The sequence below is a fragment of the Mustela putorius genome, unplaced genomic scaffold (genome assembly GCF_011764305.1).
Source record: "Mustela putorius furo isolate JIRA1106 unplaced genomic scaffold, ASM1176430v1.1 tig00003859_pilon_pilon_pilon, whole genome shotgun sequence".
In the NCBI taxonomy this organism is placed as follows: domain Eukaryota; kingdom Metazoa; phylum Chordata; class Mammalia; order Carnivora; family Mustelidae; genus Mustela; species Mustela putorius.
The window spans coordinates 13,758,509-13,771,505 of NW_025422011.1; the positions used below are offsets into that span (position 1 = coordinate 13,758,509).

Here is a 12,997-nt window from a genome sequence, read left to right on the forward strand (position 1 = left end):
ACCTTGGAAAAAGACTGGGAGCATCAGGTGAGGCTGCAGCCCCGCTGACACCTTGATTTCAGTTTTATGAGATCCTGATCAGAGAGTCCTGCTAAGCTTTGCCCAGACTCTTGATCCAGAGAAACCGTGTAATAATAAATAGGTATTGTTGTAAGCCACTAAATTTGTGGTGATTTGTGCCCAACAATAGGAAACTAATAGAGATAGATAGATCATAGGTAGCAGTTATTTTTTAAGAAGTTATATTTTTGAAGTAGTGTGATTGATTGATAGTCTTGTACCAACCTAATATAGTAGAATTTAGGTTTTAGACTAGAATAAATGCTTTTTACCAGTGGTAAAGGAGTAAATAATACAGTGATGAATTGGAATATTTGACAGAAATTGGGGTATAGCATTTTAGCATTTTAGATGGAGGACATAATCAATGAAGTATGGTGATTCCAGCTCTCAAATCTACCAGTGTAAATGTGAACACACAGGAAAGAAACGCATTCCTATATACAAGGAAATAGAGGGGTGTCTGGGTGTCTCTGTAGGTTAAGTCTCTAACCTTGGTTCTGGGGTGCTGAGATCCAGCCCAGTTCAGGCTCCCTGCTCGGTGGGGAGCTTGCTTCTCCCTTTCCCTCTGCCTGTAGCTCCCCCTGCTTGTGCTCTCTCTCTGTCAAATTAATAAATAAAATCTTTAAAAAAAAAAAAAAGGTAGCATAGAAATCTTACTGAAGAAGGAACAATTTGAAATCCGTATATATGTGGGTTGTTTACAGATACAATAAAAGATTTATGTAGAGGGGCGCCTGGGTGGCTCAGTGGGTTAAGCCGCTGCCTTCGGCTCAGGTCATGATCTCAGAGTCCTGGGATCGAGTCCCGCATTGGGCTCTCTGCTCAGCAGAGAGCCTGCTTCCCTCTCTCTCTCTGCCTGCCTCTCCATCTACTTGTGATTTCTCTCTGTCAAATAAATAAATAAAATCTTTAAAAAAAAAAAAAGATTTATGTAGAGACACATCATAGACTTCCAGGACAAGTTAATAAGACTGACATAGAAATGTTGAAAAGAAAATCTGTGTTATAATTAGCTCAGGTTCCAGAATGTGGCAGATAGCCTCAACAGTGAGGACAAAGTGAGGTTATTTTTTATGATAAAGGATGATTTGTTTTAGGAATCCACATGGTATTCTTACACCCATTCACAGAAACTAAAGATAAGCTAATAAATAAAAGTGACCTTAGTATTCAACTAAATTCAGTATCATCTGGGAAAAACAAAGGCCAAGAAAACTGCTATTCAGCTTATCACATTTTGTAAAAAATAGTTGTAACAAAATCTAGATTTTTAAAAGAAATTATATGTAAGTTTTATGTAATTATTATTTATAAGAATCACAGGAAGGATGGGATACAAAGCCTCAAGTCCATGCAATGCAGAATTTTGGAGCTGAGTTCCCTGATAAAATTAGGACCCATGAAAGATAGATAAACCTTTTCATGAAAAATGGAATAAGGAAGTATAGATTACTGGCACAAAGAAGCAACAATAAATGGGTATGATCTGTTCTAAGGTTCTTGTATTGTCTGGAAAGTAATTAATTAGTAATTTAATCTTTAGTAAGACAAGGATTCATACTGTAATAGCTAGTGTTCCATTAAAAGTAAGGTTCAACATTCAAACTAATGGAAAGGAAAATGAAATAATTAAAAATGTTATTTAATCTGAAAGAAAACAAGAAAGGAATGAAAAGGAACATGGAGTACATAGGAAAAAAGAAAACAAATTGTAAGATAATATGCTAAATTCTCAAAAGACAAAGACTATCTTGGTGAAGGAGATAACTATGTGACTATAGAGTTCAATTCTCAGAAGGTAAAAACTTTGGGAGGAAGATAGCTATGTGAAGATATATATAAATATGGAGGTAAAAGGAAGTTCACTTTAATAAATCTGAATGTCTTGGGATTTCTAAGAAATTTTTGCAGAGGAAGCAAAAAGATCTTTCAAAGAAAAAAGGTGAGGGGAATAAGAGAAAGAAAGACAAATCGGGAGACTACAATTATGGTGACATATATGTAATTTACATGGAGTTAGTAGTCTACTTAGTCTACTTAGCATTCTCTTAGCTAAAGAGCACCACTGGTTCACTGCTGCTAGTGTAGTGCTACCTCCTTTGCCTGCCTCTCCAATCTCATGATACAATGTCTCTGATTATCTTGGTATAGAAGACAGGCCATGCAAGTCCTCTTCCAAGTATGTTTTCCTCTCTTTGCATGCATCTGAGACTCCATCTTACTCAAAGCCCTCTGCACATTATTCTGCTCTCCTGTCCATAGTTTTTGGGCCACTGACAGGTACTTTGCCATCCATAGGATTACCAGTGACTTACTAAATTGCCTAGCTTAAGAAGTCTAGCTAACATGGTATCCTGACCTGGGTAATGATGCAGTTAAACTTTTGGGGTCATTGAATGTGAGTCAGTGAAGAACGTGAGTGTCTTCAGAAAGTAGTGTGGTACAGAATTGGGGAGATACATAGAGGAATTAGCAGAACCCATGAGGAGTAAGGAGAAGAACAGAGGTAGGTTAGGCAATAATGATGTAAGAAGAGGAAGCAGTTAGGCCCGGAAGGATAGATGAAAAATGTGGCACTCTACTGGAGTTGTGGTTTTTGTTGTTGTTTTATAATTTTTTTTTAAAGTAAGCTTGATGCCCTACGTGGGTCTTAAACCCATGACCTGGGGATCAAGGTCTGATGACTGAGCCAGACAGGGGTCTTTGTTTTTCAGTTTTTTAAGTTGAATATAGTTAACACATAATGTTATTATGTTGAATATAGCTAACACATAACATTGCTAATAGTTGAATATAGTTAACACATAACATTAGTTTCAGGTGTACAGCGTAGTGATTGGATAAGTTTATACATTACGGTATACTCACCTGAAGTGTAGCTACCATCGGTTCGCATACAATGCTATCACAATAATAAGCACTTGTACGGGAGTTGTTTTTAAGTATATTAAACTAGTATATTCTGAAGAGCAATGAATGGTCTTTTAATTCTCTTTGTGTCCTGCTGGAATGTTTTTATTTTCTTTTTTAAGTTTCTGTGTATACTAGTAACAAGCTCAGTCACTTGAAACCCAAATGTGTTTGAGGTGAATTGTCCTCACACCCTCATTTTCAGCATTAATTTAGCAAATCATGTGTGTGGGTTTAATTCCCTTTGTAGGACAAGTTAGCTTTGCCAAACAGTTCTGTGATTATCTTCTCATACCCAAAGACTAGGCAACACATCAACTGTTATAAGAAAGAAGAGTTTAATAGTGTGTAAGAACTAGTGCAAACCTGTCATCAACATTGATAAAACAAATCAAAACTGAAGATTACAGATGGTGGGCCAAAAGTAGCTTTTTCACACAATAAAATACCTTTTCAGGGCATTTGGGTGGCTCAGTGGGTTAAGCCTCTGCCTTTTGGCTCAGGTCATGATCTCAGGGTCCTAGGATCGAGCCCCACATGGCTCTCTGCTCACCACGGGGCCTGCTTCCCCCTCTCTCTCTGCCTGCCTCTCTGCCTGCTTGTGATCTCTCTCTCTGTGTCAAATAAATAAAATCTTTAAAAAAAAAACTACCTTTTTCTCCCTTTTTGACATAAATTACTGGAGAAAAGCTGATAATAAATAAATATGGTAAAATCCTATATGTAACTTAATTCTTTTAACCATTTACCATGTAAATCTCATATAATTTATTGTTTTAAGCCTACCAGAATCATGTGGAGTTGGGAGGGAGAAGGGTTTGAGTTTCCCTGAAGGATGCCAATGCTCTTACAAGAAGACAGGGGGAAGATATGCCAGCAGACAAAAACACTAAATAACTTTTACATGACTAGATTGAGGAAGGCAAGATATAAGTAGAATTATTTGATAAAATTTTACATTTTAGTAAAATCTGTAAAGATCATATAGCAGCCTAGAAAATGGTTATAAGACAGTATTTAGGTAAAAAAAAAAAAAGGCAATATACTGAATTAAAGGTATGACACATGATGCAGGGTCATTGAGCAAAATGGTCAAGAAAGAATTCATGAGGCATTTTATGGTGCAAAAAAAGATGTTTTTATAAGAGCATTGGGACAGGATCCGTGAGCAGAGAGAGCTATGCTGTAATTGTGAGAAGTTACTGATTATATAGGGTTTTCTATCCTGTGGAGGTGCAGGTGACAGTAGGGCTCCAGGAAATTGAGTCTATAGGTGCTTGGTGGTCTAGCTGCTATTAAGATTGTGGTTTTCTTCTAAACTGTTAAGACAGTTACAAACAATAGTGGAGTTTCACATCCTACATGACTGCGATCTTTATCAGCTGACAGTTTGTTTCTCCCTACCTTTGTTCTGAGGCCATCACTAGTGCCTGAGGAATGTTATACATATTCCACCCTAAGGGGGGTGGCCTTTGTAGGATGTCAGCTCCAGTTTTGACCTCAGCTTGCCTTTTGCCTTCCCATCAATACAGTTGAAACTTTGAAATTTGGAAAAAACAACTTTCACTTTCCAGTGGTGTGATAATGGATTATTATATAAAATCATTAGGATATTTATAAAAATATTAGACAATAAACAAAATGCATTCATTAAAAAGGAAAGATACCTGGCTGGCTCAACTGAAGAGCATGTAACTCTTCATCTCAGAGCTATCAGTTCAAGCCCCACATTGGGCATAGCGATTACTTTAAAAAGATAAAATTGGGGCCTGTGGGTGGCTCAATAAGTTGAGCATCTGCCTTCAGCTCAGATCGTGATCTCAGGGATCCTAGGATTAAGCCCTAAGTTGGACTCCCTGCTCCAGGGGAGTCATCTTCTCTCTCTACCCCTACACCTGCTTGTGCTCTAGCTCTCTCTCTCAAATAAATAAAATCTTTTAAAAAATTTAAAAATTAAAAAAAAGTAAAATCTTTTAAAAAAGGACACCATTCTGCATTATTTTCTTTCTTTACATGAGAATTTGCTTTCCAAGTGACTCTTTATGGGCACTGGGAACTGTTTATGAGATCTGCAAATCTTTTCTCCTGCCTGTTTACTGCTCTTCCCCTAAGTTGAGCTTCGTGACCGTTTGCAGTTCCATTGCTTTTGCTGCAGAAACACTAGCACTGAGACATGGCTGCTGGTGTCAAAATCTGAGGTAGCCCAGGTGGCCCTAAGTGGGGTCTCAGCACTGCCAGAGCTAAAGTCCAACAATTAATTCAAAACGCTGTTTGCCAAAGTTCTGAACCTGGTTAGATCCTCAGAGTGAAGGGAAGACCACTCCTTTCCCTAGTGCTATGGTCAGTTCTGGACAGACTTGGATAGAAACATGATAACAGCAAACACAACTGCTTGGATCTCCGTGTTTCAGCTTTACTGATCCACTGTGTCAACTCTCATCCACACCTCCACCAATTTTCCCTGTGACACTTGACCTTCTTCCATTCTTTCAGAAGAAATAAGCAGCCAGTTTACACATCTGTGAATGTAGAGAGGACAGACCAGAAGAAATAATTGTGACTATAATGACATTGGTGGATCAGAAAAGTTTGGGAGAAGGGGTGTCTATGCCAAGCTTTCCACACTAAGCATATGCTATTTTATAATTGTACGGTTGGGTGGGGTTATATTACATTATGTATAAGAGCTGTTGAGGAACCAGCAAATTGGATAGAAGCAGATTTTATTTGTATAAAAATACAAATAACAAATACATGGAATACTGAAATAATACATGGAAGCTTGCTATCCTCTATGCCTAATCATCACACCAGCTCAATATTCTTTAATATGTTAAATATTAAATTTAATATGCTATTTAATATATACAAATTTAACTATGTTAAAGCTTATTTCATTTTATCATACCAGCAAATTCTCTATATATTCCATCTTCCTAACTTGGCATTTACATAGATTTAGATACTGTCACAGGTCCTATGGTCCCCTGTCCAAACATCATAGTTCATCTAAATGCTGTTCCTCCAGCTTAACTACCAGCTAGGGTGATCAGCCATCCCAACTTGTGTGAGACTGAGAGACTGAGGGAGTTCCAGGGGTATGTGCCTTTCAAGGCCAAAGCCAGGGCAGCCCTGAGCAAACCAGGATGAGTTGGTCACCCTAATCCCAGTCTGCTATGAAGCCTTTATCAACTTTATTCCAAACAATGTAAGTTTGCCTTCAAGGAATTCATTTTACATTTATAGTTAATACAAACCCATAGTTCTAAGTGGCTTACTTAGCATATATTCTCTCTTTATAAGGGGATAGTTTGCAAGTTTCTTGAGGGTAGAAGCCACATCTCTTTAACTTTAATATTTCCTAGTACTAAGCAGTCTGCTAGTTTTTAATAAATGAAATCTGAGAATTTAAAAATTTTAGTTGCATTGTTTCAAGCATTATACAAGCTTTCTTCTTTAATGGAGTAAAACAATTCAATTTAATGATTATGAATGTGGGCTTTATTTTAGTATAGGCTTAGGTTCAGTTTCCCACCCTGTCAGCTTCCTGATTATGTTAGCTTTGTCAAGTTAATTGGCCTCTCTGAACCACAGTTTCTTAAATCTGTAAAATGGGGATACAAATAGTGCCCACTTTCCAGGGATGTTGTAAGAATTTAACAAAATTATGACCGAGTGTGTAGTATTTTGTCTAGAACATAGCACACAAGCAGTTATGGGGTAGTTAACAAGTAATTACAAATCAATTCACTGTATTCTTCCATGGATTGTTTCTTTCAGAGAGTATATGTCATCCCAGGCAAAAGCAGTTATTAAAACTACTGAAGATTATTTGCAGCCTCAGTTTGGCCCCAACAGACTTTTACATTCAGCGGCAGTATCAGAAGGGTCAGGACTTCAAGATTGCTCCACACATCAAACAGCATCAGATCATAGCCATGATGAAATATCAGACCCATATTGCTACAAATCAAACAGTAAAAACAATTCTTGTTTTATATCAGCATCCAAGAGAAACAGACCTGTCAGTGCTCCAGTGGGTCAACTGAGGTAATCAAAGCTGTTCTCTGTTCTTTTAACCGACTGCTGAAGATTTTCCTTTGAGCAGAATTTATAATGATTCCGTTGACTATTTCAGACATTAAAATGTAACACATCTCTAGGGTTTTGTTTCTGTTTTTGTTTTGTTTATTTTTTTCTTTGAAAGCACCTGAGTAGAATGTTGCTAATTGCACTTGTGGAAAACATAAGGTACACTTCAATTTGGATAATATGAAACTCAGAAAAAAATACTTGAAGGAGAATAGGGCTGGGCTATAAAATATCTGTTTACCAGATATTTGTTTAAAATAGAAATGCATACTTTGGTATTTAATCAATATTTTGCAATAAAATCAAATTGAAATAAACTCATAAAACCAGTTTGTGTATATATTTTCACATCAAGATTGTTATCATAAGCTGTTAACCTGAGAATGAATGGATAGAAGAAAACGTTGGGAAAAGCAAAAATCAAACAAAGAGACTGATATTCCCATTATTTTCATAGGTTTGATTAGGTGTGTATATTGTGATTTTAATTTACCTAAAGTTTTTATTTCAAAATGTTTACTTTGTTTCTGTGGCATTAAGAATTAATAGGTTTAATTAGAGAACTCTGAAATAAAAAATACGACATGCTAGTCATTTGCCACGTGCTACTTTTGTTGAGAAAATAATAAGAGTTGAAAGTGCTTCTGAATGAAGACAAAACTTAGAAATTCTCCCTTTCTACCTGCAAACAAATTTGAGATGAAAGCAGTTACAACTAACTTTAGAATAAGAAATTTAGAGTAAGAAAGTATTAGAATTTCAAATCTTTTTAAAAAATCAAAGAACTTTGATAAACATGAAAACTTAAGGGAAGATCTTAGCCATTTACTATTTCATGCTGTTACGACTATGTTACTGTTTTTTGTTTTCTAACAGGAACACAACATGTATACATATAATCTTTTTCTATATGAGTGTTATGTTTTATAAGTTAATTGATAAAAATCATTTATTGCCAGATAAGTGTTTTACATGAACAGTTTTAGCAGACTTATCCTGGGTTAAATTTTTAAAAATATTTAAGTAGATATAGACAATCTTAGCCTATAAAAAGTTTTTTCAAGGAATACTTGAGAACAATCATTAGGGTTGATGTCTATAAAAAATGTCTAGGATAATATTTATTTAAATGTTTTTACTAATTAACATGTATCAATTTTGTGGGGTTTTTTTCCTTCAGAGTTGCAGAGTTCTCTTCTTTAAAATTTCAGCCAGCCCAGAATTGGCATAGATTGTCTCAAAGATGCAAACTTCATCCTGAAGTGATTACAGTAACAGCTTACAAAAATGGATCTAGAACAGTCTTTACCAAAGTTACAGTACCAACCATCACCTTGGTAAATAGTGTTCAAAAGTTTTCAGTGCTTTATTTCTTCCCTTACTCTTTTTATGATTTAAGAAATGAAAAAGATTATATTTATTGTGTTAAAATTTTCTTTTCAGTAATGAATCTGTAAATTGCTTATATATACATAGATCTCACAGGTATTTTATTTCTTTCTTTTTTATTGATATGTATATTGACTTAAACAGATACAATAGCTTTGTATCTTGTGGAGTTATTAAACTGACAGAATAAGGACTAAAATTAGACAACCATTAGTTTGTCTCAGTGCTGTGATTTACCTTTTATTTTATATTTTCAAGTGCTAGAAAAAAAATATTGGTGGAGTTACTTGAGTTACTTAACTTGGCCAGTGACTCAATGGGTGTCTGTTTTCATTGTTACCACCTTTTGTTTCATGGCACTGTGTTGCTTTCTTTGTGCTAAATCACTTTCTCTTACCTCTTGCTTGCTGTCTTCTAGTTGCTGGAGGAGTGCACAGAAAAGCTGAATCTGAACATGGCCGCACGACGAGTGTTCTTGGCAGACGGCACTGAAGCCCTCAAACCTGAAGATATACCCCATGAAGCCGACGTTTATGTTTCAACAGGAGAGCCCTTTTTAGATCCATTCAAAAAAATTAAAGGTAAAAAAGAAAAAAAAAATACCCTACCCCCACCCACAGTAAATTGCTTAAGGGGTGCAATTAAAAAATGATTTTCATCCTGTCTTTTTTGCATGGTTTAACAAAACTAATGTTTACGCATTTGCAGCTCAGTAAGAGGATAATGTGCTTAATGAAAGAAAAATCCACTGACAGCCACGTTTATTGCCCTTCATTAGCATTGGTGCTTAATTTAATATAGATCTGAATAGACATTAGGGAGCCTGCAGGAGGTTAAATGGTGAAAATATAATAAATTAAATCAGAGATTATTGAATTTACTGTTTAGTTTCTGTGACACCCAACAGACATAATTCATTAGATTTATTCTCTCAGAAAATACTTCAAAGTTTCAAGTAGCATTTATTCATTTACACTCTTGGTCTTTTTTCAGAGAGCATTAACAGGACTATGAAAATGTGGTCAGAATGAACACACAATTCTTATATATATATATGCAATTTTCCTAACAAAATTTTTCATAAGAAATGCAGCAGCTTGACTTTTTAAATCTTGCAATGTGTGTGTGTGTATATATATATTTGTAATTTATATTTATATGTATATGTATATACAATATATACACAAAATATAACATGTATTTTAGATCTATTTGCTGGTAAGTTCTGTTTTTAAAAGTCCATTGTTTCTAACATTTCAGATATGTGATTTTCTAAAATAAAACAAATATTTTTCCTTTTTCAGTGGGAAATAATACATTTTAAGAAAGAAATGAAAATACCATCTAAGAATATTCTTACACGCATGTCATACCATAGTCTGTTATTAAGTGCTATATATGGTAATTACATTTAAATGACATAAGAACTTTGGCATACAAATTCAGTGTCTCTAACTGCTATATTCCCCTAACTTTTAATACCTTATTAGAAGGATTTTCTTTCTGCAACTGCTACAAAGCTAGTGAACCAAGGACAAGTCTAGGCAGTAATTGCATAAGTGGAAGAAAAGTAATTCTGGAGTTCATTACAGATGAGGTGATGAAAATTCTTCCTCTATTAATGTTATTATATAAGATGATAGTAGGATTTCTATCTCTCTGAAAATACTTGATCATCAGGAAATAATTTCCTGAATTTAGTAGAAAGTTCAAGTAATTTGGTTCAAGGTAAAGAAACTTGTTGCTACAATACTCATTAAAAATTACGTATGCAAGAAAATAGACCCATATATTTTTCAAATCTTGATTTAACTTTAAACTATGGCTGCTTTTATTTTGTGTTCATTGGATCATTTATATAAATCATCTTCTGTAAAAGCATGCATCCTTGTGGGTAAATGTTTCTGTGACTATTTTATTTTTTTAAATGTATATTTAATGGGTGTTTCCTTAAGATCCTTGATTACTTTTATTAATAAGAAATACTTGCCTTTCATATGATAATGGTATTATAGAAGAGATGTATAAAAATTATTTATAGTTAACTTCTTGGAAATTTTCCTGGACATGTATGCCTAAAATAACAGTGTCACACATATGACTAGTGTGGTAGATGATTTTTAAATGTACAAACTAATTTCCTCCTACTTTCTGTTTTCTCTTTTACTCTTTTTAAAGCCAAGTCCAGAACAAAAAACTTCTCTGCTTTGTCTGCATATCTTTGGCTGTGTTTCACTGTGACATGCACTGCTGTTCTTTTAGCACCAAAATGTTGGCACACACTCCTGAAAATTTCACACCATCTCTTGCTGGATCAGCAAGCTTAACCCACCAAAATCTGGTGTTGTGCAATGGTTTTTGACTGATAATCAATCTTTATGCTGCTCGACAGTTGTTGCTGGGACACAGAGTAGAGCAGGTGGCAGATGTGCCTTGTCTTTTGAGAAAAGAAATTGTAGGTGAGCTTGGACACACACTAGCATATCACATATCCATTAAAAAGACCTAGGATAAGTACAATAGGGAAAAAGCCACTTGTCTAAATTAAGCTCAAAGATAAACCTATAAGCCTAAAGAGTGATATTTGGTTTCTTCCAGAACCTTAAGAATATAAATGTAAATAAGTATTATCTATACATGGTACAGTCTGTAACTTGACTTAAATATTTTGAGAGCAGTGTGGGGAGATTTCATATATATATATATATATATATATATATATATATATATATGTCTCACATTCACATGGACCTTTTCAAATCAGGTTAAAATTATCTTTCTTATAAGTGTTTTATGGATAATCAATAATTTGCCAATTTACTATGAGTGTACCTTAAAAACAAGACATGTATGAATAGCTTCGAAGATGGCAGATAAATTTAGAGCAAGGAGGCATTCTAAAGGTAAATAAAGGGAAAACAGCTGGCAGAATTGGGTGTTACTATTTTATCTTTCTACATGAACATGAATATTTTATATGCAATTAAGCAACAGGCATTAGAGTCAGTAATTGGTCATTACTTTAATATAAAGATTTTCATTCATTCAGAAAACATTCATTGAGAGCCTACTATGTGCCAGGTACTAGGCCAGTTCAGAGAGAGAGATGATAAAAAGGGACTGACTTCTTTTTTATCATTATTTATCATTATTCTCTCATCTCTGATATTAAATTTGGTTTAATTCAATTTGATCTAAATGTAAACCAATAAGTATTTTCTTAAGTATCTACTATGCATGCACTCCTGGCTTAGGGATAGAAGTCCTGGTCTTTAAGGAGCGTAAACTTGAGTAAATAAGTTATAAATCCTTAAAACTGAGAACGCTATTCAACAATGTAAGTCAAATGGGTCCTCCAAAGGAAAATTTACATTATTTCTGCTACAGGAGGGCCAAAGAAGTCTATGTATATTTTGGCAATTATATTTTCATATTTCATGGTTTTCTTATTCTTTGGAAAAGCAATGCAGATAATGAAAATTGCCTCAGAACTATTCCCAGATTTACTAGGATAGAAAAAGTCCTAAGGAACATTTCTGATTTTTAACTACCTTACTACCCCTTTTGAGTACCACTGTTGACAGTCAGTGCCACCGGATTTAATAGAAAGCCAGAGAGCTATTCATCACATACCTCGAAACACAAAGCTTTCTTATAGAGGTCAAGCCAAGGTCAAGACTGACATGAAGCATTCCCTGTTGAAATGCAGTATTAGAATAATTCTTACATTTTGAAGTTAAATGCCTGAGCAGAAGACTATGTATGGGAAAAATAGAATCGTTTTTATAAGGACTGTTGATGAACATCAACTGTCTGATTAGGTCATATAATAATGGTGAAGATTCTGAAATCTATTAATGACTTTGTTAGAATTTTGATGATAGAGTTAATGATTTGTTTGAAGAAGCATTTAAAAAGTTTTCTGATCCTTGGGCATGCACTTTAGGTTTTATTCACCATTTCCTGAATCTTCTTTAATGGTGGCACCGTGAAAATTCTTACATCAGATTCATAGGGTTTATAAAAGGGTAACTCCTTTATAGTTGCTTGAAAATATAAGCATTGCCAACCTAGCATAAGATATGCCCTGCAATTGTTTAAATGTCTTAAAGAAGATGAGAGAAAAAAACTGTTTAGACCTAACTTATTAGGTCCAAATTCCATTGTATGGAGTTCTGACAGTTTAAAATTTTCTTTAGTTTTATATTTTTCTTCTTTTCTGTATATTCTATTCTACTGTTTGGCTTTTAGAGCTATCATTTACAGTAATTCATTTCAGTCCTGAGTTTTGTTAACCAGAAGTGAAACTGAGTACTATGAATAAGATTTTACATCTTTAATATACTGAATTGCAAAGATGTAGTCACAGAAAAAAAAAAAATCCATGAAAAGTGTTCTTGATACTACACCTAAGATCTAAATTTAAACCTAGAGATTTTCTGCTAACTGCCATGTGATCTACAAAATGAAATAATTTGCTGTGACAGCTTGTGATTGACAAGAATATGTGTGAGCACATTTAAAATAGGCCATCTTTTCATGT

At 34.5% G+C, this 12,997-nt stretch overlaps 1 protein-coding gene across 12 annotated transcripts in view; it reads left to right on the top strand.

Moving 5' to 3' along the window:
• Positions 1-12,997, top strand: part of DCDC1 (doublecortin domain containing 1) — a 437,850-nt gene that overhangs the window by 30,105 nt on the left and 394,748 nt on the right. For all 12 annotated transcript variants that reach the window (XM_045066083.1, XM_045066081.1, XM_045066085.1 and 9 more), the window contains 3 exons: positions 6,754-7,023; positions 8,246-8,402; positions 8,873-9,035. In XM_045066083.1, coding sequence (XP_044922018.1) covers positions 6,754-7,023; positions 8,246-8,402; positions 8,873-9,035 — 590 coding nt within the window. The remainder of the gene's footprint in view (positions 1-6,753; positions 7,024-8,245; positions 8,403-8,872; positions 9,036-12,997) is intronic.